The sequence below is a fragment of the Anopheles maculipalpis genome, chromosome 2RL, assembly GCF_943734695.1.
Source record: "Anopheles maculipalpis chromosome 2RL, idAnoMacuDA_375_x, whole genome shotgun sequence".
Classification (NCBI taxonomy): domain Eukaryota; kingdom Metazoa; phylum Arthropoda; class Insecta; order Diptera; family Culicidae; genus Anopheles; species Anopheles maculipalpis.
Window position 1 is genome coordinate 54,617,323 of NC_064871.1, and position 27,692 is coordinate 54,645,014.

General features: G+C 40.6%; 4 protein-coding genes across 6 annotated transcripts in view; 3 read left to right on the top strand and 1 right to left on the bottom strand.

Moving 5' to 3' along the window:
• Nucleotides 1-27,692, top strand: part of LOC126557215 (DNA replication licensing factor Mcm5) — a 296,187-nt gene that overhangs the window by 201,597 nt on the left and 66,898 nt on the right. The window lies entirely within an intron of this gene.
• LOC126557673 (alpha-1,6-mannosyl-glycoprotein 2-beta-N-acetylglucosaminyltransferase) lies at nt 243-18,743 on the top strand. 2 transcript variants are annotated; one of them, XM_050213528.1, is made up of 11 exons: nt 243-437; nt 4,624-4,752; nt 4,844-4,960; nt 6,654-6,808; nt 12,581-12,733; nt 12,865-12,953; nt 13,032-13,177; nt 13,269-13,429; nt 15,083-15,304; nt 18,061-18,275; nt 18,345-18,743. In XM_050213528.1, exons 1-11 carry the CDS (start codon nt 428-430, stop codon nt 18,565-18,567), a joined length of 1,620 nt encoding a protein of 539 aa, XP_050069485.1. In that variant the 5' UTR covers nt 243-427; the 3' UTR covers nt 18,568-18,743. The 2 variants fall into 2 exon arrangements, with proteins under 2 accessions (XP_050069485.1, XP_050069486.1); XM_050213529.1 differs by lacking the exon at nt 15,083-15,304.
• Nucleotides 6,853-8,575, bottom strand: LOC126558910 (uncharacterized). Its single transcript, XM_050214996.1, has 3 exons — nt 8,505-8,575; nt 7,610-7,724; nt 6,853-7,434 (listed from the first exon to the last, which is right to left on the bottom strand). The coding sequence occupies exons 1-3, from the start codon at nt 8,573-8,575 to the stop codon at nt 6,853-6,855; spliced, it is 768 nt and encodes a 255-aa protein (XP_050070953.1).
• Nucleotides 20,641-26,122, top strand: LOC126557907 (4-hydroxybutyrate coenzyme A transferase). The gene is made up of 4 exons (XM_050213818.1): nt 20,641-20,831; nt 24,653-25,450; nt 25,543-25,809; nt 25,935-26,122. Exons 1-4 carry the CDS (start codon nt 20,651-20,653, stop codon nt 26,120-26,122), a joined length of 1,434 nt encoding a protein of 477 aa, XP_050069775.1. The 5' UTR covers nt 20,641-20,650.

Below are 27,692 nucleotides of genomic sequence, written 5' to 3' on the forward strand. Positions count from 1 at the left end.
CATCCGGGTACGGACATTATGCTAGATTGCAACCGTACACGACGCTCGACTAGCTTCGGTGTGAACGTGCTTAACTGTGCTGCACGTAAGAACACATCACCTGGTAGCTTTCCTTTTAACGCTCAATCTCTTCTCGGATGCCCTGCATCTGAAGAACGAACGACAAGCTCAATGTGAGACGTTGTTCCTAGTGTTGATATCGAGCGATCATTTAAATGTTGATATCGAGTGACACCATCCCTAGCTTGATGCGGTGTGGCGTTGAACTATAAAAGTGCATGAAAGAAGTGACTCAGGTGAAGCTTTTTTGCCGTACGAAACACATACACGACTACGGACTTCCGTTCCGGCACCGACTACCTCCGCGGCCACAGTCTGGAAGTACTGGTTCAGTGGCAATCTAGGACAGCCGAGTGGACAACATTATATGATGAGAGGTGAGTCTCACGTAACAAAATCAGATATACGTCCTAAGGGTCTAAGTTCAAACATCATCATGCAGAAACATCTTCTTCAGCCTAATCTGTTAGCAGAGATCGGTTGTGCTACCTCGTGGTTCTGTTGTTGCATTCAGCTGTATTCAAACGGTTTGTTACGAATGTTGAATTAAAAACATCCATATCTGTTCCCAAAACGCTACGATTCTCTCCACATCCCAACGAACAATCCAACCCATCCCAACAGTACAAGATTAAGGACTGTTGAAAAGGAAATTATTCCTTCGCTCCCCGGGAAGCTCACTAAAGAAAAGCCCTGAGAATGTTTCCCACAACTTGGGGCATGTTTCATGGTTTGTTAGCGGGTTGAAACTCTCGCCACAAAACATGTCGAATAACAATGGCTACCGCAGTAAGGAAAAAAAAAACTCTCCGAAGTATAAGATTAAAGGAACTCCCGGCAAGCCATACGAAAACTGCCTGCCTGGCGTGTCTGTTTTCCTTTCATTTCACGTGAGATTCTGGTTTCGCTCTCTTTTCTTTGATTTTTTTTTCTACCTCGCCTCGGATACTTGTTGCGATTTTCACAGATGAAATGTTTGTTTAAATTACTCCCTTCTTAGATTTTTCTTAGCCTCAAAACAACTTGCTCACAGCAGCATCCCTTCTTATGTGCGACTCCAGCACACAAACTTCGCTTACTGGAAAATTAATCCATTTAATCGAATTATTACACCGTGGGAAAAAAAGGATTTCATTCGAACGAAATGTTCTGTTACTTGGTGAACTGCTTTGTACGCTGCTGTCCCCACTGGGGACACATTTTCTCGTCTGCTTTCTCCATAAACTTGGCTGCAGTGGCAAGCAATATATCAGCTTCACCGCGGGAAATTAAGAAAGCAAACAATTCGGTCCGTGTTTTCAGTCCGCGAACTTGAGTAAATACTTAATTGTGAAGATAAATTGTGTCGTGCGAGCGGGATAAAACGAACGGAAGATGCTTTATGTGTACCACCACCGTCGTGATTAATGGTCCCCAAAGGGGCACATGATGCGTGATTTTTTGTAGCACATGCGTGCTGTTTGAATAATTTAGTAGTTGATGTAAGTGAAATTAAACACACATGGCGATGGCGAGGTTTTTTTTTTTGCAATATATTTTGTAGAGGAGAGCATAACGGACGCTCTCAATGCATGGCACGAGATAAATTATAACTCTAACAGTCCAAATAATTAACCAATAGAAACACGGAATAGAAGCTCCACGCAATACACTAAGAAATTTTCATTATCACTCTTTTAAATAATTATCCAACAAAACTTTTCGGTAGTGTGACATCGAATTGGAGAAGACTAACTCTTGTCATGAGTTTTTGTCGTACACTCACGAAAATTTCACCTATTAAAGCGATTGTTGAAAGCTAAAGTGTAACCACACAACTATAAACCAGTCAAAACTGCATGGACAAAGATCTGGATGCAGTATCTTTTGAGCTCTTTCCTATTCTTTATTCTTTCTCAATATCCGAGTTTAAAACTTGAAAATAATCCTGAAAATAAAACATCAATCAAAATAAATAGAAATGGAAAAATAAATTACGGAAGATTTTTTGTAAAAGGAACAAACTATCTTTGAGCAATAGAAATTTAAACGTTAAAGTAAAAGTTGAAGTGAAGCTTTAAGCTGTCTGAATTCTCAAACTCAAATTGTTCAAAAGAGAGAAACTCCCAAGCACTCGAGTTTGATGATAAATATCTACTAAAAATACTACTAAAATGTAAAATCGTTCTTACCGGGAAAGGTCCTATTACTTACTCTATTTCAGATGTTGTTTGAATGCAAATAAAAAAGACAATTTTTCTACGCAATCTACGCAAGCAATTGGTTCTGCTTGCTTTAGAAAAATACATTCCAGTACAATTTACTACAATAAAGAGAGCGTTTGACATGGTTTCCATCGCTCCTTGGCACGATGGCGTGCTTTCAAATCCTTCAACCATAAAAGCACAGATACAATTCAATAAACGCAGGTGATGTTAATAATTCTCCAATTTCGGAAAAGCCGCATTAGGCAAAAGCGCTCAACCACGAACCGATGCTTCAAAATGGTGGTTTTACGTCCGGCAATTTCACTTGGATGGAACGCAACCATCCTTCGCAGAACGATCTGTGACCGATTCGATTCCGGCCGACCGAACCTGCGGGGTGGAATTTGGGGTTTCCGCGGGTCGAAATCAGCACGGAGAGCTGAGTAGAAAAGAAAAGATTCGGTATGTTGCACAGAAACAACCCTGCCTTGTTATGGACCGATGGAACAAGAAGCATTAGGCAACAGCTGACATTTGAAGTTTTTATTAGATGAACATGAATTTGAATATCCATTGTGAATGTTCCGGAAGGATTGTGGAAATTGGTTTCCAGAAGCTGTGACATTTTTCACCGTACACCGTTCGCACCAGGTCGTCGTTGTATGGTTCCATTTCCTATCAAAAAACACTCTGGTGCATTATTAGTGGAGACCATTTCATTTTCGGCGCATTTCACAAAGAGGTTAAGGGTACGTATAATGGCTTCAGCCGTTGATGTTGGTTCTTGCAGAGACGAACCCTATTCCCACCACGCTGGAGCGTAAAATTATGTAACGGAAATGCGAGCAATGAAGATACTTCCGATTCAATGGTACGGTTGAAGCTACTGTTCCTCGGGTCGAGAAAAAATATGCTTTCTACTTGCCGTGTAGCAAGCAAACCACACACTCAACCGACAGATATTCACGAGATGACAATGATGCCCGCGGCGAGCCGACCCACTCACAAGGCGCTGCGGGACTAAATATGCCAGAAAAGATAAAATCCACTGGTGCTGAAACAATTTCGACACAAATGTGTGACATTCGCTACCATGTTCATCCCAATTTGACCTCATGGGGTTTCAAGCAGGGTGGGTGTATGAAAGAGAAGAGAATGTTGACTTTTGCTTTTTTTTTCATCCTATTTTGGCCACCGGAAACGGGTTCTATTATCCCTGTAAAAAAAGGACTTTCGCTCCAAACTTTTCCCATGTTCGCTAGCAACAATCATCTGTCGAACAAAGTTGTGTCGCGATGTCAGTGTCGCTGATTTTTGGCGCTTTGTATTCGTATTATTCGATTTTTTTTTGTGTGTAAAACTTGGTGTTTTTGTTTTACGCCAGCTTAGTGAAAGCATTAAAACGCTCTGCTATGAATGTTTATATTTGGACAACTTTCAACATAGCGAAACACAAAAATCATAACATAAGACGACACAAACCTTCATCCCAGCGTAACAGAAAGCATACTGTCACCATTGGTTTGTCATCCGTTCATGCGTTCCGTGAGTTTTTCGATAATGTTCCGAAAAGTTTTCCCCTATGGGGGATTAAAATTTCACATACACACACACACATTGTTTCCATCCTTCGATAATAATTATATTCGAAACATCAACAATAAACTTTGCATGACATTTGCAGGAAGAGCCGCCCGGATGTATTATGACTTGGGGAAAAAATGGTTCAATTTCATGCCAACTTTCAGCAGCGAATCGAAAACAAAGCACGCCTTTGTGACAAGGGTGAAAGTTCTTCGAATTAAATGTGACTCTTGCAGGCTCAGGCAAAAAGTTATTGCAGTCGTCAAATACTGTGAAATAACTTATGCGTTTGTTTCTGTTTTCTTTTGCAATTCTTTTGCAAAAACATTCTTTGCAATTAATATTTGAATAATCCGTTGATATTATAATGATATTATGTATTATATTATATGCTTTGGTGAATTTTGCCCAGAGATTTCAATTGGTGTATGCAATTTATGTATGTGATAAGAAATCTCATGCGAAATAATTTTCCAATTCATATAAAAATATTCAGATACTGTTGAAAGATATGGTTCCATTTCATGTTCACATGAAAGCTTATCAAGGATTATTTGACAGGCCATCCGGTAATGCTCGATCTCTCCTCGTGACGTATAATTCTATACAAAATGTTTTAACTCATCAGCTTCAGTATCCCAAAGCTATAGGACTTAGAATAACTGATGAATTAGTGGATACTGTTTTAGATTGGTCGGTAACACGGCACATTGTGATCAATTATCTTATGCCACAAGCACATCTTATTTCATAATAGTTACTATACCAAAAACCGTTTCTCTTTTATCCGAAGGTCGACGAATACCAATCGCATTACCGAACACTGGCGCACTGTCCCGTAGAAGACACACGCTGTACATTCGTTCTGCCATAATTGTATTCATCCTGTTCGCGTTCCTGCAGTTTCATGTGATAAACTATAGTAAGTATTCAGCCATCAGTAGTTAGTAACTTTGGTCTTTCGTCTTACTATCTCAAATGAACCCTCATTCGTTTTCTTCCACTTTCTTTAGACTCCTCCGATAGTGGATCCAGCGACAGTACCAACTATTCCACGGCAGCGATCCTGCAGATGGTGCCGCCGGTATTTCATAAATATTTGACCGGAAAGCCTCGCAACTCCACGCATGGTAAGACCGACTTTCCAGTTGCAAGAGTTCTGTGGTCGTGAATGTTTGAGAAAGAATTTAACACCGCTTAAAGGGTTTCCGTTGAGTGTTCCTTGTTTGCCCTCTGTACACCCTGTTGACAGTTAATCTTACAGTGCCTCTAGGAAAGCTTACGAGTTTGCTTTGATGCAGCAACAGCACACGATTACCACATAGCATTTCGACTTGTTGTCGAAAGCAAAAAGAACTGTTGATCGTTGATTGTTGATGAATCATTTATCATTCACTATTCTTCCCCACTACATCCATTTCCTTCAACCGGATGAACCAGAACTACGGTGTAACTAACTAATATTAATGGAATAACGTAAACTTTTATGGTGCCGTTCCTGTCAACAACGGTGTCGTCGGAAGCTTGGCAACACCCTTACGGTTGGTTTTTCGTCCTAGCGCTAGGTGGTGGTTTATGAATAATTTCGGACCGATAAGTTCGAACGGCGTACCGGTTGCATGCTGTGAAATATTAAGCATCCTTCAGTAACTCAATTATCGTCGAAAAGCACCTTAAACTCAGGAGAACTAGTAAGGTTTTATGGCACTCGTTAAACATAATACTTGAAAACTTCCTCTGCCAAGATTGAAAGAAAAAAATGTGTATGATGTTTGAAACCTTGGCCATGGTTGAAACTACAATTTCAGGTAAACGGAAACGTTTGACTTAAAAATAATTCAGTTTTAAACTACCTTGTAAACGCCTGCAGGACAAGATAGGAATGTTTAAACCTTCATATTGGACATTTTTAAACATACCTTGCCATCAGAAGATATGATCAATGCAAAACCTTATGTAACAGTTCAATGAACTTATTCTTCCATTCATTGATGGACAAATATCACAAAGTCTCTATAAGCAAACAGAAGAAGAAGATTGCTTAAAAGATTCTTCCGTTTGTTTTGTAGCATTTTTTTATATACATTTATAAAAAAAGAATCCGGTTTTACGATGCTGCTAAAACTTTTCAGACTCCCCCCCCCCCCCCCCCCCTCCAAAGCAACAAAACGGTTCGTGCTTGGCTGCAAGTTGCATAATGGAATGGAAACTGAATTTTTGGGATTCGTGTTGTTTTGCTGCTTCCTTCGCCAGTTGGGATTTCATTCTGAAAAAGAGCAAAAACATTGATAAAGACTGTAAAAGTACGGCAAAGCCCTTGATAATGTGAGGTACGCGCAAAAATGCAGCCTTCAAACGATTGCTAAAACCATATTCCTACCCAACCAAGGCATCAGGCAAAACAGTTCATTCAGTACTCGCGGCACGAAAAGTGTCATTTTTGATGGAAAACGTGTTTGTAGCGTAGCGTTTCTGAACAACGAATTTGTTTTTTTTTTTGTGTGTGTGTTCTATTTATTCACTCTGTTTTGCGTCTTGGCTGATGGAGTTGATTTAACGTCAAATTGGAGCGGACGTCAAAAATAGAGACAAAAAAATATCTCGCCCAGAGAACTGTACAGCACGCCTGGACGAAATAATAAATGTGGGTTTAAGATAAGAGAAGCAATTGATTCAATAACATTTTCTAAGTATTTTTAAACTTATCTCAAATAGTCTAATGTGTTGTCTTTGTTAGTCTAGAGGACTTGTTCAATTTAACTCAGTATAAATTAAACATTGGAAAAGTATTTTTAATAGCTCAACTTTATTATCACCTTACAGGTCAAAATGGAACACACTATGGAGGAGAGGGGACCCGGACGGCCAACATTAGCGACATTCTGCGCATGATACACCGCTATAATGACCAGCAGACTGTTCTCAATGAGGACATCTACGGTCCATTACAAAATGATTCTGTGATAATAGTAGTGCAGGTAAGTCCGACCGACACTAAACTATGTTAAGCGGGGTAGGAGGGTTAGCGTGTGGGTCTCTTACGACTGGAAGATTTAACTGATGCGCTGCTATTCAGCCGTAGCTCGTAACTTCCGGTCGTACGTTTGCCGATTACCATTAGTTGTTGCCGCTGCAGCTGCTGCACACGCTGCTGCTCATCTTGGTCACTACTGTCCGGCACATCGATCGATCTGTCCCGACTGAGCCGTCGCCCGGAAGAAGAGGTGGTCGCGGTAGTGATAGTGGTTGCAGTTAAAGAAGAAAGCGTTCGCCCACTTCTAAACCTCCCCTGGGAGCGCTGTTGTTCCAGGGACGCAATTTTGGCTGCCGTACGAACGATAAATGCACTGGTCAGCATGTCGTAGGGCCGGATCTGCCAGATGTGCTGCGATGGGTAGTCCTGGTGGAGGCGTGTAATCCGGTTGCGAGCTGGATCACCGATGCGTATCCGTGGCCAGCGTGGTTCGTGCCGTAGCGATTCCGTCAGCAGACTCCAATGATTGGCATAGTTTACGCTGGACCTGAGATGGATGTTGAAATCCTGTGGGCACTCCAGCTGGTGCCGCACACCGAGTCGGCGTGACTCTGATCCTGGCAGCAAGGACTGTCGATGAAAACGGTGGCAAAAGAGTAGAAAATCATTCGGCGACTGACATCCGTTCAAAGCAATCAATTAAGTCGGAAAACGTGCCAGGGATGTTCCCGGACGTCCCAGTAGACACGAGCGATCGGTTAGAAAACAATAGCAGACAGTGAGTCAAACTGCAGTGTGTGCTTACCAGTACTGTTGGCCAGAACTTTCTGCGTGGAACTTCACTGCCAAGCAACTTCCGGAGGGCTAGCTCACACAGGCTGAACAGCGTGTCCGGTGTAGTATGGGCACTGCGAGGAATCCTGGTAATGGGAAAAGGTGCATGTAACGATAGAAGATGGGAAGCACTTCCTATGCATTATATTGGATCAATGCGGAACCGTTCTGATGCACTCTGAACGCCAACGGTGTGTCGCGCAAATGTTTAATAATACTTCCGGTAGGAAGCTAAATTATTCTTCCATTCTCAGTTTCCCACACTGGCAAAGTAAGAACAAAACCATCGAGGAAATAACTTCCATAATTGGTTAACTTTATGCATGTACATGCACATGGCCAAGCAAGAGGCATTAGAATTTTCACCGTTTGTTTGAGTCCTTTCCGTCATCAGTCAGGTCCTTGAAAGGAGGAAATTGGTCGTTGCAGTGGTGTTAGAAAATGCGATAGAGTCAAGGTCGCGAAACTGAGTGCTATGGGTTGTTTTGTTTTAGATAAAATATATACTTTTTCCCATGAAACTTTCATATGGTAAAGGCTAGTAGTGTTCAAACTTAAACTCCGTTCCATTTAATTAAATCCAGATAGCAACGAGACCTGGCCGTTCTTCATGAATAAACAAAAATTGGACCCACATCTGTGGTTTTGACTGCGACTGAATTGAATTGTGTATAACTAAACACCGACCGCACAATATCCAACTTGCAATCAAATCATTTGATGATTACAGCCTAAGCAAGACGCACTTGTTTGGTGGTTATGTGGCACAACATTAAACGGTACAATTTGTGGTATTCAAATACATTGAGTTCAATTCCCTACACGTGTCACAGTACACCTGCATCACCCGCTACAAATCAACTGACCTTCGCCGACTACGGTATACCTTGCACTTGGGCTCAAAGCTAACCGGAAGTTTGAACTTAATCACATTCATTGCACTATCTGGCACAACAACTTGCTGTTGATCTAAATTTTGTGTCCCAAACCGATGTTTTCGAATGCCAATTAGTTGATTTAAGATTCTCCGACGTTTATAGCCGTTTATAAAACGAAAGCTTCCACCGAAACCGAACTGTAACCCGTTCCGATCGCTTGAAACGCTGAGCTCTGAATGAAATCGATTCAGCAGCTCGAAGTTTTTCGGCCTAGCAGCGTCAACCCCGGTCTTTTTTTTCTGCTAGTATCCGCTCACCTGAACACTCTACCTGGGCGATTTCTATGGACGGGTTCTGGTAAACTTCGATGGTCGCTTTTTCAATAATAACCGTTCGTTTGGTTTACGACCAGCACCAAATGGGAGCCTGTACGAGGCGAAAAGCTCGTTACGCCTTTCACGATGAATATTCCCGTACGGCAACACACCGTACCCGTGCTGTGCCAGTGTTCTCCGGGGTGATGTGGTACCTATTATAATTCCGGACGTCCTAAATATGTCCGTTTCATGTTTTCACAATCTCGCCTTCCCTCGCAGACGTTTCCTACCGCTACACAATCCCTTTCAATTTTTGGGTAGACATCAGCTCAGACCAGAACGGGAAAGAGAGGCGGGGAACTGACAATCGAAAGTTTATCGCTTGTGTTGCTTAATGCTGGTGACGTTATTATAGGTCAGGATTCGGCAAGAATGTACGAGCGTAAGGGATTGATCGGAACATCAACATTCCGGGACTGCTATTTTGGGCACCTTTTTTTTAATTTTTCACCGATATACTGGTTTTATTGTAAGACATAGTTTTATATTATGCGCTCACCAAATGCTTCGTTCTCTACAATTATAATCTATTCTGACCGTGTCCTATCAGGTTTTATGGTTCCTTTTCTATTTTCTCCTTCTTGGGACGATGATGGTTAGAGGTCGTTATCGCAAAAAATAAGACTTTCTTTCGATGACGGTGGCTATTAGTTGAATGCAAATCAAATTCCTATGTCAGCAAAGCAACCGAGTGCTATTTGCTGTATGCCCTACCGTTAAAGTCGTACTCTTACCCGTCGCTCATTCGCTGATCAAGCGGCCCTGATTTTTGTGGTAGGTTAAGCTTCAAAATTCCCTATTCCATAATACGAAAAGCCGGAAGTGATTTTTTCCGCCTGTGTTAGCTTTTCAGCTTCCATGAAATTCTACTCTTTCTTCACTGTGTCCCATGGTGTAGTACCCTTCGGCCAGTAGAGCATGAATCGATTCGTGGCTTTTAAATTGCAAACCACTGGAACGATAGCGAACGAAACAAAGAATATCCCCAAGTCATGAAGACTTTGCAAAGGAAAAAAAAACCAAAAAACCAAAACACCCTTCGGGCGTGACTTTTGCTGACTCTTTTGTGTGGGAGCCGAAGCAAATTATTCGGGATTAAAATTTCTGTCCCATATTTATGCTACGTGGATGATTGCAAACGTTACTCTTTAACGCTACAGTTGGGATTATCGTCCTACAGACTAAAGCGAATGCTATGATTTTTTTGTTTCTTACAGGATATTTTTCTAGAACAGATTAAGAACAGGATGAGAATTTTCCGCGTTTATAACATCATTCGCACCTTACTACTTCGAAATAGATATGATTTTTTCACTACGATTTCTAACTTCTTTAGTATATATTGCAAGTAAAACTCTAGTTCAGTAAAAGTTTTCCTAAAATGACGCAATAATCCTTGCGAACTTATCAAGAATCATTTGGAGTGAACACTTTATTGCGTAACTCTCCAATCGCCCAATTTAAGACGAAGGACTCTATTACCAAGAAGGGTTGCTTTTCGTAATAATGTAATAATTTCTCTTTGATTGTACCAACCTTTGGGAAATTTATTGTGAAACACTATCTACAGGATTGACCAACGGTGCAATAGTAGTCGTTGTAACGTCTAGAATACTCTGTTCTCTGCTATTAACATTGTGCCTAGCAAGCACTCTTTCGCTTTCGAAACGGTGACTCAATTATTTCTCCATTAAACCGGCAACCAAGCAGCAATAATTATTAACTATCATTACGCACTGGGGATCGTCTTGTTGCCTCCTTCGCAAAGTTTGCCCAAATGTCGGAACGAAAATAACCAGGCGCCTCCATCGGAGTGGCGCACGTGATCTTTGTTGGAACGAGTTAACTTCATTATAGCTCAATAGCTTCACACTGAGATTGTGTTGCGTACAGAATCACGTACCATGTAGAAACGGTTGGTCAAAGCGTGTACATTCTGTACTTTCAACGTAAACTTTTCTCCTAGGGAACTATAACTATTCGTCCGAAGGAAGACTGGTATCAGAATGCTGGTCGGTTGGTTAATGCAATACATAGATGCAACATACAGAAAATGCATGCTACTACATTCAAAGTTTTTACTTTTTACGAATTAGGTGCAAAACTTTGTGGAAAATAAACTTTAACTTGTAACAAAAACAAAGTTTTTTTTTCTAATTTTGTCTTCTTCTTCTTGGCTTAACGACCTCTAAAGTCATGCCGGCCATCGAAATCGCTTTCTAGACTGCCGATACCACATAGTTGGATAGTCAGTCCTCACTACGGGGGGACGGTTCGGATGGGATTTGAACCACGTTCCTGCCGTTTGAAGACCGGCGCCGCTGTCGCCTCTACCACCGGGCCGCTCAAAATCCAATCTAATCGGGCCGCCCTAATCTTGTCTAATGGCATTAAATTATTCGTGTTAATAATATTTTGGTATTCTTTATAGACCAATGCGCAACGGGAAAAGAAAGACTTTTTATTTGCAGCATTCAATAACAAAATATTCAATTCTCTCAAATGTATATTTTGCCAAACCTGCTTCAATACCAGGTACCAGGCGCCCCCATAAGAACATTTTTTTGTTTAATTCTCTAGCCCTTTTATAGACTCTTTGTCTGTAATAGAAGCTTTATACAACTTTTCATTATTACTTTTACGCATTGTAACCTTTCACCAAGAGTAAATAATCATTCATACTTCTAAAAGTAATTTGTGTTAGCTTTGCACATGAAATCAAGTGGCGGATATTACCACGGATTTTGTTGAAACTTTGGACAGCCAGTAGCGGATCAAGTACTTTAGTGATTTAACCCTAGACGGAAGGGATGTTGGAACATATAAATCAAAAGTGCCTTCCACCCCCTAGCTGTGTTCGTGTGACCAGTAGAGCCCAAAGCCTTTCCTTTAACGAGGACCCAACAACTAGCTCCAGGACGGGGTCCCCATTGGGAGGTCCTTAATATGTAGCAATATGGGAATCCTTTTTGGTGGTCCCTCATGAGATGATACCCTACTAAACCCGCCTTACCGTTAAACTCATTGCTTATACTCAACTCTGAGCTTAAATCGTAAAGAGAATGCGATCAGCTGCTGATCGATCGATGTTGATATTAACCGAAGAATAAGTGTTCGGGTTGAATGGAGCACACTTAATCCGCCGTCAAGTTTATAAATATTGCTACATTATTATAATAATGATGATGATGTGTCGCACCTTATACCCCTTCACAAGATTCAGATAGGCGAATTATCTGGAGATAATTATATGTTAAAACTTTGACATATATGTTACATTACATGGATATTTAAAAAAAATTAATTAAAAAAATCCGCGACCTATTGTAATGAGAGCTTATTGCCACAACGAACAACAAAGGTGTGAGATATTCAAATTCTCACGGAAAAGAAATATCGGCAAATTTCCAGCTTGTATACTCGCCACTGTTTGAATACTCTTCTTTAGCCTTAACAGTTATAATGCCGGTCCTGAGCATTACATCAGTAATAAGAAATTCTTAACATTATTGTAAATTCCTTTACAATTTTATTTAGCACCATAAGCTAAAATATTGGGGAGCAATTCTAACACAATCAAAGCACAAAATATGATATTTCAGAAAAATTAACACCTTGTAAATTGTTTAGTTCAATTTGCAATACTTACCATACTTCTCCGTTCTTTTTTTTCTACTCCTCACACAGGTACACAAAAGAATAACATACTTACGGCACTTAATTGTAAGCTTGGCCCAAGCGAGAGACATTTCGCGCACTTTGCTTGTCTTCTCACACGACCACTACGACGATGATATCAACGATCTGGTACAGAGTATAGACTTTTGTAAAGTAATGCAGGTATGTAGCACTGCCACAATACCAGCACTGGCGTGTTAATCCAGCGCATAAATTGATTGTATTGTATCTTTTTTCATACCACAAACCATGCTCATCATGGCCGGCACGCCTTTTTTGTATTTCTATTGCAGATTTTCTATCCTTTCTCGATACAAACGCACCCGAACGAGTTCCCCGGTGCCGACCCCGGCGATTGCCCGAGGGATATTAAAAAAGAACAGTAAGTGTCCTAACCAAGAGATGCTTCAGTTCCGTCATTGTCTCATGGTCGTATGTTTTCAATGTCCTCTACCCACAGGGCACTGTTGCGGAAGTGCAACAATGCACTCCATCCCGACCTGTACGGACACTATCGGGAGGCAAAGTTCACACAAACCAAACACCACTGGTGGTGGAAGGCAAACCGTGTGTTTGACCAGCTGGAAGTTACCAAGTACCATACGGGTAGGTGGACAAATCGAGTAAAAATACCCGCTAGGCTCTCCACTCTGCTCATCCTCTCCGATCTGCTCTTGTTTTGGATGTTTACTTTCAGGTATGGTGGTGTTTCTAGAGGAGGATCACTACGTAGCCGAGGACTTTCTGTACATCCTCGAGCTTATGTTCCGGAAATCTCAGGACTTATGTCCGAAGTGCAACATCCTATCTCTAGGCACATATCTGAAAACTTTCAACTACTACACGTACAACAAAAAGGTAATTTCATTTATCAATTTTAAACCACCGAAGACTGCAAACATGTCACAAGAGAAAAACAAAATCCTTTCACAACTTCCAAACCTGTGCACAATTGCATTAGAACCCAGTCAGCTCGTTCCGCTACTGGTTCCGGTACGATTGTCTATCTAAACCCTCGAAACACTGAACTTACATTCAATTCGGCACACTAACCCAACATCACAAGTATTGAGTGTATTTAGCTGCAACTTCCATGAAGGAAAACAAAGACACAGTGCAAGCAGATCAATATTCTTCACATATCTAACACAAACAGGGACAAATCCGAATGTACAGAAGAGAATGTTTCAGTTTTTTTTCCGTTGGCTGAGGATATTTATTCTTTATTGTTTTTTTTTTTTAGCCATAAAATTGATTTACATCCTTTATTAATTTATCTATACATTGCTTAGACATATCACACCGTGGAAGTAATTTTGTTTCGATCCAATCAATAGAACATGTTGATCGATTATCTGTGGTTTATTTAACTGATTTCGACATTGACAAGGTTTACAATTATTTATGCAAATGATATGTTTTGGAAATTACTTTTTTAGTTCAGTTTTAGCCAACAATATAACTTTTTTTATGTCAAGTCATGAACTGCATTAGAAGTTCTCTAAAACACAGAAGTCAATCAACAAAGTACACATTCATGATCCTTACTACCGCTTGCTCCAACGCCACTAGATCACACTCACACAAACCAACACACTCAGCGCTTTGCCAATCACGTCTTAGAATCTTGTAAAACAAATAGATAAAATACACTCTGCCACATACACGTTCCATTGCAATATTTAATAATGAATGCGCGATTCTGCACATTCGAGATGAAGGAAAATAAGGGAATGTTTCCTTGTAATACTGTCCTTTTCGTCATCGATGTTGTCCGTTCGTATGATTTTCATTCGGATTCACACGAAACACTATTTTTCGTACCATTTTGCAAACTCACAAACTCTCACCTCTCACAACACTGCTGTCTGCTATAAAAGGTTAAAAAGAAACATTAACAATCTCTCTATCTACCCATCACAATCTACATTGTGTCACTAATGTGCGCTTCGAACCATCAAACGACACCATTCTCATCAACACCATCATCTACCTCATCTACTGCCACGTTCATCCTCATCATCTCATCACACCAAACACCACAAACTGCTGAACCTGCAGCGTGCACAGCCTTATCTAAGCGGCTGGTATTCGAGAAAAGTAGCAAAAGTTGGTACTGTGTGGGATGGGAAAAAGACGCTTCCATCGCACGGTATCGATGCCGATCGAGGATCGTCTGGCTCCTTTTCGAGCACGTACAGTGTGCTCAGCAGAAGTCAGCTAAAAGACGCCGAACGCCGAATTCGGGCAACGGTTGATGTCAGTGCGTTGCTTGATCAAAACCACAACTTTCACCCAGATTCGAGGGGATCGATTCTTGGGACATTAAATCTATTGCGTCGCTCACCTCCCGATTTGCCTGCTTGGTTCGATCGGCCAAATGTCGGACAGACGTACAACAGCGCTAACTTTGCAAACAATGAACGTAACGGTTTTATGAATCATCCTTCCAATTTGCCGCCCCAAACACAACACGGCAACAATCACTGGTTACAACGGCGACCGTTACAGCATCAGCAGCAACAGAAGCTACTCCAACAGCAACGCCAATTGCAGCAACAGCAGCAGTTAATGCTTCAGAAACAGCGCCAACAGCAGCAGCAGCAACAGCCACAGCCAGAACAACAGTCCCAACAGCAGTCCCTTCAGACGCAGGTCACCACGGAAAAATATGCGTCACAGTCGCAGTGGGGCTACCAGGTGCTACCAACCCTGTACTCAATCTATCAGAAGGTAGCGCCATCAATCCACTTCTTCTCACGCTGTTACTGCAGCTTCCTTGCTTCTACTACTACCATTAATCTTATCCTTTTTTTATGCTCAATATATCTGAAGCTAGTTATTGGTTTTATTTTTACTTTTTTTTTTTTTGCTAATATCTTACTGCTGCTATTATTGCTATCACTTATATTACCTCTAAAAAGACACCTTTACACCTTAGTCAGCATATACTAAGGTGGCGTCTGTATGACTGCTTTTTTATTAAATAATTTTCAAAATGCTTGATGGTTTGATTTGACTTGGTTGGCTCGATTGATCAGTTAATCAATTTTAATGGTTTGGTTTGGCCTTCGCTCATTGCTATAAAGTTCCAAATATCTATGTTTATTTGCGCTAAGTAATGATCCTTTGCTCGAAAACTTTGTTAACCTAATATGCTTTTTTTCTCATTATGATCCATCGCCGATTGATAGAGTGCATTCGAGCTTGAAGCCCATAATTTGAATGGTTTGAATGGTGTTTAAGTATTTGAGGACTTTTTTCTATATTTTAGTCTCTTTCATTGGTTTACAATGAGAAATCCTTGCTTGTTCGAGGATTTCATATCCATTGAATTAAATTATACACTTGCGAAAGGTGCAAGTTCTTTAACCATTTATTTCGTCGACTTGGGTCCTTTTTTTGATGCTATGAACTATAATAGCTGGACAGTTATAATCAGTGCACTAACTGGTCATCCAGACAACTAGATAATGATATAATTATCTACTAAATTACAAACCCTACTTAAAACATAAAAATGTAAAATATTGTTTAATAATTATAATCAATATTTAATAGTCACTTTTACTGCTGACATCTTCTGATTGGAACTCAATGAAGTATTAAATTGCTATCAAATTAATAATGCCATGTAAATAAGGGGTTTTAGAGTACAGCGATTTGTTACCGCTTATCATGAAGATTCCATCGCGAAGATTAGACGAAACTGAAAGTGTCGTACAGTGTGTCGACCGAATGTTGCACAAACTGCGCTCCATTCATTTGTCAATTTGTTCCAGCCGTTCCGATAATGGATGCACCCGTTCACCACCATTCACCGTTAAACAGTTTAGTTTATAATTGTATGTGCCGATGTTCCTTCTGCTTCCATTCATTTCCGTCCATCCCTCAACCACTGCCTAGCCGAGCCGGGGTTGAAACTGTATTTATTGTGTGTATGTGTGTCTGTATGTTGCATCTCATCCATTATTGTTCGCCATACGCTATCGATCACCGACCGTGTGTGTAGAATATTAGTAGTTATTGTTTAATGAGCACCACCACTACAGCACATACACTGACACACTGAGTTTGCATGCTGAGTTGGCTGAAACTGCAATCCCTTCTGCTTTCCATTCCCACCTTCCCACCTTAGGCAATTGATTGGCTTTTCATTTGGCTGTTTTGCCTCACGCAAGTCACATTTCACTTTTCCAATTTTCCGTTATCACGTGTCGAACGTTCTCTCACTGCACATAAACATTAAGCTTGCCAAACTGCAAATGCAACACTATCGCACGTAGCCTTACCGATGCGTGGCAAATGATTTATCTTTTGTTTGTGTTTTGTATGATGTTCTTTTATCGGAAGCTTGGTTTTAATTTTGGTTTGGTACAAATGTGTGAGGAGCTATATTTGAAGCCGAGTATGTTTGGATATGTTTCTGTCTGTTCCGTTTCTATGCTAGAGAGTTCTTCATTATGGTTTCTCTTTTTTGTGGTCAGTACATATTGAGTATTTCAATGTTGTTTGAAAATTTACCGCCATAAAGTATTAAAGTTAAACAATAATAACAATAAGCTATTACTAAACTCCAAACGTTACAAAACCACCGTTAGCGGTATTACCTGAATTATTACAATCTTGCATTAAACTTAATAGTAGAATTTTCAAAATTTGTTGTTAGTATACATGCGTAATGTATGGTTTGTTCTGGGGAAACTGTAAATAGGATTCAAACAAGAGTTTAAATTTTGAAACTATTATCCATACATTTTTTTTTACCTAGAGTAAAACGATCCATTGTATGATAGTAAATTTCCAAAATAGGAATGCCGTATTTATGGGTACAATTTACTAGTTTTTTTACATGGTAATAAGTCCATGACAATCTTGTTGCATGACAGTCTTGTTTCAAAGCACACTTCTAAGAAGATATGTTAAGACCTCTCAGAGTAAACAGATTCGGACTTCACTAAATCAGATTAAAATCAGAGGACAGATTTGTTTTGGAAGTTTTGCTATATATTCGGTATCTTGCGAACAGTTTAATGATGTTAGTTTAATAGACTGTACGTGAAAAAATATATATTTTCGATTCGATTCATCAAGTATGAATAACTCTTGTTCTCGAATGACAACATCCAATATTTTCGTAGTCTTATTTGACTTAAATCAATTAGCAGCTCAAAGTACAAAAAATTAAAAAATCTGGATTCTGAATAAGGATTACAAAGTTGAGATGTTTGATTTACACATCCCATCCTGGCCATCATAAGGACAATCTGGTCTGTGTAGTAGGTCGCAAGTTGAGCCGAATTCTATTCCGATTTCTATTTAAATTTAAAAAATAAATCGTAGCTTAGTATTCGGTTGTGGAAATCTTATGTGGTACATAAGATGCTAACAAAAATCCTTTAATTCGTGTAACTCGAAACTGACTGTAGTTCAGAATGTAGCTCAATTTTCAACTACTTACTCAAATGTCAAATATTCTCGCTGCTTAGGTTGAGGTGACACCGTGGATAAGCAGCAAACACAACATGGGCATGGCGTTTAACCGTACTACCTGGTACGATATAGTACGATGTGCACGCCATTTTTGCGAGTACGACGACTACAACTGGGACTGGTCATTGCAGCATGTTTCGCAGCAATGTCTGAAACAGAAGCTGCACGTAATGGTGGTAAAAGGACCGCGAGTTTTCCACATCGGCGAATGGTAATGTGCGAACCTAAGTAGCGTAACAACTGTTGAACTAACGATTCTTTATGTTTTTATTTTGCCTAGTGGTGTACATCACAAAAAGAGTAACTGTGAGTCGAACCAGGTGATATCAAAGGTACAGCAGGTCCTGAAGGTAGCTCGTGGCTCCCAACAACTGTTTCCCCGTTCAATATCGCTCACCCAGACGAGTGTCATTAAGAAAACGAAGCTGCGCAAGGGTAATGGAGGATGGGGCGATCAGCGAGATCATCAGCTGTGCTTCAACATGACGCTCGTTGGGCGGTAATGTTGCGGAACGCCACAAAACGGTTCCCTTCCCTTACTTTACAAATAACACGCACATTCCTTGCTGTCCGTGGGGTATTACTAGAGAAAAAAAAACAGATCGTAACACTACAACGACCGTCTAAAGAATCGAATCGTTCGCAAGGGAGTCTAGCTCTTACGTTGTATGTAAGTAGAGTCAAAAAAACCCCCAAGGAGCCCTGGCATCCTTAGCTGATAAAGATAAAAGCACTGGAAGAGACAGTCCGTATTTTGCAGGCTGCCAACAGACGAGACCAAAGTTACGTTTTAGTTCAATGTACGGTTTAGAGTATTATTTAAACTAGCCAATTGTTCCAATTGTTCTTCTTTTTTGTTGCTTACCCAGTAAGTCATTGAAATGGCAAATGTGGTAGAATGGTTGATTTTATCGAACGTTACCAAAACATGAACCACAGGCGCCAACAGAAAGTAGTGTTAAGTGTAGGATTAGTTTGTATGTAAGTGAACAAGACAGAACCTAAGACTTGGCAAATGCCAGTAAAGCTCCCGAGTGCGAATATTTATGGGATGCTTATTTATGGGATTTTTGATAGGCCTTTTTTGTTATGTTTGTGTTTATTTATTCAAGCATTACTGGTTCACGTTAAAACAATTGTAAGTTTATTAAGCAACAACTATTGTTGCACGGTCTCAGAAAGCTCGAATGTAAGCATCACAAACCAATCGACGCTGCTCTAGTCCCGGGTTTTAGTTTATTTTTTACGTTTATTTCTGTTTCTTCCTTTCTTTCAAATGAATTTGGCCACAAAACAGAACTAGAAAGTTGTTGTAAAATTATTATTTTTTTAGGTAATGATAGAAACAGTAAATCTACACAAACAGAAAATTCGATTGTTACGGTTACTGTACGCCTAACGTTAGCAGATCATGTTAAGTGCTAGTACTATCCGTTTGTCCCTCTTTTTGCGATAGTGCGTAAGTGTAATGTTAGGTGTAATGGAAACGAATACAATAAACATTAAGTGGTCGGCACAGGCACTCAAAATCAATAAAGCGAATGTAAAAAGAGCTTTGTATGACTTATATTGTATACGGGATTGAATCCAATTGATTCAACCGATTTATCCACTACTAACTAGCGATCGATTTGGAAAATATTGGACTCCTGAATCCAGCTGGGTCTTTGTTACAAAAACGTTCCAAGGTGCTAAATTGAAGACATTCCTCGGCAAGGATCTACACCAAAAGCTTGCTTTTATTGGTCAACAGTCCATTTCTCTATATGTCCTATATAATATCACCAGTTCTATATGATGGCACAAAGTCTACCAATTTGAGTCACATTAACACATCAAAAACTGACTTGATTCTTGAGTTGCTTTAAAGACAAGACCGCTTTTCGATATTATATTCTGCAGTTTACCAGGAAGATGACTAATACAGGTTAGTAAGGACGAGTAATATTTTAGATGTCTCTTTATTTCACATACCCTAAATAAAACCAAACATCCGCTAATTTGTATACAATGATTCTGTTGAATATAATCAATTAAATAAAGTTGTGTTTTATTTGATTCAATAATCAGACATTTCATCCATAGTGGAAGCTTGCAAGCGCAAGAATCAATTTCTTATTAGAAAATGATTTCAAACCTCATTTCTAACGGAATTTATTTAAAAAATAAAATTCTTCGTTCAAATTCAAATTCCCCTTCGTTAAGTTTATACACTGCTAGACGAAACTCACCACCCATCACAAAACACCAAACCTCCCCTACTATGGACGAACATTTCGTCCTACACGATCACACCGGACAATGAGAGCGCACTCATTCGGTCAAAATTCGCACATTCACATCGTCGGCTGCAAACGTCAAGCAAATATGACACCACGAGAAACGAATGAAAACAAATTTGTCCGCATAACTCGACGCAAAAGCGGGAGCAAAGCGTTTTGGCTGTGCAAGTTGGTGTGAAAAAAAGAGCCATTAATTTACACCTAACCTCACGAAAACCGGGTGTCAACGTTCCACGGAAAGTGAAAACACGCATTTGTTCGCAAGTTTTGTAGAGTAAACTGAACTGAAGAAGTACAAACGAATATGTCTTCGTTCGCGCTACGCTTTGCACCCCGGTTGCTCGCCGGCAACACGACCCCAAGGTTGGTGGCCGCGGCCACGCAGCGGAACACCTATTTCACCTATTCCAACCAAATTTCGCAGCCGCTCGAACGCGAACCCAAGTACACGACGGCGGAAGAAGCGGTCAAAGTCATCAAGTCAGGTAAAATCAGTCGTGAAGCGGACACGAAAAACGCATTCCTTCCGTGATAAGGAGTGTCGTAGATTGGTGCGTGTGAGTATGTGCGTAGTCGTGACAAGGTTTTGTGACCAGGAAATGAGCATGGGAAAGCAAACCCGGATCAGCTCAGATCCCAGGTGACCCTAATTCTAGCGAGGCGACAAGTAGGAGCCGTCCGTATAAATTAACCGTACGCTCGTTACGCAACTCTATGTTTATTTCGCTTGCTATGATTTCGCACGCACAGATTTACACTTACGCCCCCTGCTCCCTATCCCACTACCACCACCTGCCCTACCCGGTCTTCAATTCCACGTTCATCTCTTCTTGGTGCAGTTGCTCAAGAATTAAAATTTGGTCTGGTTTTTACGGGTGATGTCAATGGCCAACAGGCACGGGCTGGCTATGTAATGAGTAAACGCTTCTGGCCTACTTTACTCTATTATCAGTGTACAAAGGCCGAATGTGTGCTTTTTTCATATTTACTGCTACAGCTGCTCATTCCCCCGTTGACCTTAAGCAGGAAGAAATCAAAGTATGCAAAGACATCATTCAGTGTATGTGAGTGAGTGTGTGTGTGTCAGTAATTGTATTTGTTCTCCGTTGGAAACATACCCCGTACGGCATACCACTTGATTAACGATGTTACTGGACTTTGAACGGCAGGAGATGATGCGGCGACTGTAGAAAACACGGTTCTATTTATGCGCTACAACTGTTGTCACATCTGAGCTTTTGTGTAATGACTCTTCCAAATTAAATGTTAAATGGATTTAAACCTCATCTTATCGATAGTATTTTGCTTGTCAAAATCGCATCAGATCAAAGGCATCCTATCCTGGATCTGCAAACAACGGGCCTCTATCAACTTGGCACTTGGCATGAAAAGCAAAAAAAAACGACAACATATCACCACGGGGCAGTGTGTTAACACGTAACGTAATTTGAGCGTTGGACGTCCTAATTGCATGATAACTCAATTGGCGCGAACTTGACGCAGATTTTCGCGGTTCGGAATGCGCGATAGATGTGCTTGTTTATTCAATTTGCATCACTAGTGCGCACCGGAAGTTGTGCGACATCTGACTTTGCCACTGTATGCTGTAGCATACAAACAGGGGAAGCAAACTCCTGTCTCTTTAGTACTAAGATCATAGAACACCAAAACAAACGGATTAGCCCGCTTTAGTTTCTAGGTCAATATGGCTTTCGTTCCTTGCCCTTGACGCATCAAAATCCGCGTCACCAAGGGGGGTGTAGGGAGATGTGTGGCTAGGAATAGAACCGATCATCGATATTACTCCCACCGTTTTGAAGCGATCCGGTTTTAAGGTTTGGTTTAAAAAAAAAGCGAACCAACCCGCTACACGAAAGAATGTGTGTGTCTCCACACGACAGTGCAGCTATAAAAAGAACACATCGGAACCAGTTTTTTCCCTACCGATATCTCTTGGCTCAATGGCGCTTTAGAACACAGCGTCCAGCATGTACAAGGTTGCAATGATTATCACATCAAAAATTCTTCTCCAATAATGTTTAACCCTATTTAGAATATCGATTGTTGGAACTTGATATCGACCATTGGCGATGAATAATACACCCTTTGCCAAATACTACTTGATGAGGTTTGCTTCTCTATTCATTCTAAGCAACCTTTGGAAAAGGTGCTTTTCATTGACGACATGCAACCTGAATCCGCACACTTTAGCGCTGGATGTTTCGAATACGGCATGAATGTGCACGTGTGGTATGGAAGTGCTGTACGCACACAGCTCAAATACATGACAATTCCATTCCCTGTTACTACCCTGCACATTGGCAGTAAAATTGCTTAATTATTCAATGCAATCGTTGACTTGTCATTTTGCTGGTCATGTGTGTTGTCTGTCCTATGCTTTGCAGCACCGAATCCGCGTTGCGATGGGCAACCAAAACCACTCGATCGAGAACGAAGCTGAAACTTACTTCAGCAATAAACGATCATACATTTGTTTACAGTGAAACAAACGCAAATCCGGACAACGTGAAACTGAGTATTCTTTCGATTTTGTCATCAGTATAAGAATAGACTATCTAGATTCTTTGTACTAAGCACAACAATATGTCTTAGCAAATACTACTGAAATTGGATTTAGGAAAATTAAATGTTTAAAATAATTGTGTTGAATAATTATTACAATTTTCACTTCTAAATTTTCTGGTTTGTTAGAAAAATGCGTCAAATCACTATAGAGTAGGCAGCACTTAATTTTTTTTTTATTCATTGAAGAATGGACAGACCGTATAACTACTTCGAAATTATTCGTTAGAAAAACAAAAGTTTTTTTCATCAGCAAATTCTTATTTATAAATCTCAAAACACCAAAGCTGTTTTTAAAAATACACTATATATATATATATATATATATATATATATATATATATATATATATATATATATATATATATATATATATATATATATATATATATATATATATCACTTTTCAGTGCAAAAGTAAATCTATGGCAAGGGATTTGGAAAATAATGTTGATAAAATCTTCTATTGCTTAACGCCTTCAAATACATTGTAAAGGCTACACTTCTAAGGCTAAACCGTTGGTACTAGAGAAAATCACAAACTAAATTGTATGTTTGCAAAAGCGTACGGCCATAAAGATACAGAAGTACAGAAGATATTATTACTTTATTGTTTTTATACAATATTCTGAAACAATAACATAAAAAAGGCATTTTCAGATGATGTCTGGCATAGCTAGGCGACAGTGGCACCTGTCTACATACGGCAGGACCGGTGTTCGAAAGTCAGCTTTAGTCTAGTAAGCCATCAGATGGCCGGTGTAACTTAAGCAGGTCGTTGAGCCAAGACAGGATTTTATTTGGTAGAAACAAGCAGAAGCAGAACATAAGTGAAATGTTAAAAAAAGCACACAATGAAAAGTGATTGATGAAGTAAGACTTTTTTGTCGAAGAAATGGAAGCTTTACAAATTGCAATAAATGAATAATTGCATCTGCAAAATTATAGAATAATTGAAGTATAAAATTAAGAGTTGACCAGATTTGCGCTCCAGACACTGTACTTGAGCAAAGGCACGATCCATACAAACGTGCGTGCAATTACTTCTTTTCTAGAAACTACACAAAAGCATCGTTTTATGGATGCTAATAAGCTTCGCACGTGAGGTTGCTTCTAGACAACGACCATGTGATTGAACGACAGCCGAGAAAATTCTATCTGAGTTCTTCAAAAGTGTCCAAATTTTTGATTCTCCTTTGTCGAAACGACCTCCATACGTGCTGTGCGTACATCAAACTTGTCACTCACGAATAAGATAACACCTTTGGAGGCTTATTTTTTTCATGAACAAGGGCGAGCATCAGTTTAAACTTGAGATAATCTATTTTTGAGAATACTGAACTATGTCCTATCGGCATTTACAACCGAACGAACTGCAGACGTTCGCTTTTACTTGTCCGATAGCTAGCTGCTAGCGGTCTGCTATTTACACCAGAGACGTGATAAGATAGGGCTTATCTGCTTATCAAATACAGAGCAGTTAATGGTCTATGATCATATGATTGTCTAGGTTAGGCTTCGTGTTATCCAATGTTTTAAACTCGCTCGCTAAATACCTCTTGAGGATTTGGTCGCCAAACAACAATGTATTCTTCATCGCTATGAATATCATTATCTACACGCACGGAACGAAGGTTATCCTTCAATCAGATACAGATTTTGCAGTGAGGTTTCGTTTATTTTAAACCCTTAATACTCTTTCCTGTACCGCTACTACTTACAGGTGACATTGTGTTCGCTCAGGGTGCAGCGGCTACCCCGGTCCTCCTGCTCGATGCGATGACCAAACATGGCATGGAGAACAACCTGCGCGACATCACTGTGACGCACATGCACACCGAAGGACCCGCTTCCTACTGTAAACCCGAGTGCAAAGATGTGTTCCGTTCGAAGTCTCTGTTCATGGGTGGCAATGTACGTGCGGCCGTTGCCGATGGACGTGGCGATGCGGTTCCCATTTTCCTGCACGAAATTCCTCTCCTGTTCCGGCGCAAGCTTATTCAACCGGATGTAGCGATCGTATCGGTGTCGCCACCGGACAATCACGGCTACTGTACACTCGGCACGAGTGTGGACTGTGTGCGGGCGGCGCTCGAAAACTCGAAAGTAATTATCGCTCAGGTCAACAAGCAGATGCCACGCACCTTCGGAGATGGTATCATCCATCAGTCACATTTTGACTATGCGGTCAATGTGGACACACCACTGCCGGAGCACGGTGGACACGCGATGTCGGACGTGGAAACGAAGATCGGTAAACTGATTGCGGAAAATTTGGTCGAGGACGGTGCCACGCTGCAGATGGGCATCGGCAACATTCCGGACGCCGTGCTGAATGCGCTGCACAACCACAAGGATCTGGGCATCCATTCGGAGATGTTTGCGGGCGGTGTGGTCGATCTGGTGCGGAAGGGCTGTGTGACAAATGACAAGAAAACGTTCCATCGGGGCCGTATCGTCGGTTCGTTCCTTATTGGAACGAAGAAGCTGTACGATTTCGTCGACAACAATCCATTCATCGGTAGGAAGTGCAGGGCAGGAAGCTTTGGGGGTGGTGATGCAGCCTCGCTCTAACGTAAGATAGTAATTTGTATCTTTTCCTCCCGGCCACAGAAATGTTGGAAATCAACTATGTCAACAATGTGGGCATTATTGCGCGAAACCCCAAGATGACGGCCATTAATTCAGCCATCGAGGTCGATCTAACCGGACAGGTGTGTGCCGACTCGATCGGTACGCGCATGTACTCCGGCTTTGGTGGCCAGGTCGACTTTATCCGTGGTGCGGCCGAAGGTTTCGATGGCAAGGGTAAACCAATCATTGCGCTACCATCCGTCACGAACAAGGGCCAGAGTAAGATTTCCCCTATCCTTAAGCCAGGTAAGAATTATCTTTAGTCGAATCTGTAAAGGCTGCAAGGAAGGCAATGCTATCGTTTTTGTTGGGCCTTAAAAATCGGAAGCAAATTGTTATTAATGACTCGTATTTTTTTTTTGTAATTTTAGGTGCCGGTGTAGTAACTTCCCGCGCTCATGTCCACTACGTCGTCACGGAGTACGGTATTGCCAATCTGTTTGGTCGAAGCTTGCGCCAGCGTGCATACGCACTCATCCAAATCGCACATCCCGATCATCGCGAAGCACTCGAAAAGGCGGCCTTCGAGCGTCTGAAAACGATGCCAACGCCAAACTAAGCAGTTTGAAGTTGTTTGCTCTCCGCACGTCGATCGTGAGTTTTAATGATCAAAAAAGCAAAAACACAAAAATCATTCAAAAGCAATGGATTTTGCTATCATATCCAAGCCGTTACTTTTTTTCCAAATCGACTCGAATCACGTTCCACGAAACAAAAGATAAAAGCGAAACAGAATTTGTCGATAAGAAGGATCCGAGGTCTGAGTTTTTTTTATATATTTTTTAATGTGTTATCTTTTTGTATCATTCGTGCGTAACGCTTGTTTCGTGATTTTTGTTATGGTCAAAACTAGGCTTTGTGGAGCGAGATGCGAGCCCTTGCGTAAAGTTAAGAACGTAGTGCAATGTGGCATCCCGGAACTGAAAGCAACTCCCATTTCGTTCGTCAACGCGCTAAGCAAAATTACCAAACAAAAAGCAATTTAATTTTAAAATTATCTAACACAAAACAGATAAAGAGAGAGAGAGAGAGAGAGAGAGAGAGAGAGAGAGAGAGAAAGAGGAGATCGAAATTGTTTGTACGCACCGCAATGCCTGGAATGCAAAAACTGCCACAAAATTGCTACAAAAAAAAACATTTAAATTAATGTACTACAATAGAAAGGAATAGAGTGGTGCGCATGTAGAGCATGTGTGTCGGTTAACAAAAGTAGTGCCTGGGTTCAGATTCTCGGGTAGTGTTACACTAATTCCACACCTGTATGCTAAATAGAAAGTGAAAAGCAAGTCGTAGCAGGGTAGAAAAGAGTTAAATCAACAACAAACTAGCGCACTAGCATCAAACGAACTATCTCACAAACAATGAATGATACACCTCCAGTCACAATTGCCTGTGAAGAGAGAAAAACGAGCGAAAAAAATCGCGGATGCATGGTAAAACCGCTGGGGGTTTTTGTTTGTTTTTTTTTACAAAACTTGCAACAGCGGACAAAACCACAATCATTACAACAGTTTAGGTGAAGAAAAATTCGCAAATCAATAATTCGCGAATCAAAAACCGTGATCAAACTACAAAGAACGAGTTACTCGAAACCTCAGAAAATCAGCTTTGAAAATAAAGTTATCCTAGTAAATACAACAAGATTCTCTTAACTAATAGTGTGGCGAAAAAACTTTAAGTAAAAATGTAATCTTCTTTCCAACTTATTTCCGTAAACAACAGTGACCGTTTGTACCATCGATAGTGTGGCCAACTGTAAGGGATCTTAGCGTATATTGGGCCTCATCCTAGAAGTGTTATCGTTTCCTCATTCGAGAGCCAAGAGCCAGGTTCATTTTACATTACAATGCGTCCGGCTGTAGTACTTATCGTCTTACTTATTTACAATTAATTATGACGGTCCAGTGCCGTATTGTCACTTATCGTCTTGTTAGAGATCTTAGAAGAACACGTTACTCAATACATCTATTCTTTTAAAAGCTTTGCTATTCTTGGGCCTTTATCTTACAAGAGGCTTCGGAGTATCACGGGTTCTAAAATAGATACATCGTCCCAAACACCTCGTCGTATGTGTGCTATTGTCGGTCAAGAAGTAGGGAGCTTCGTCGCTCTGTGGGACACGCATCTAA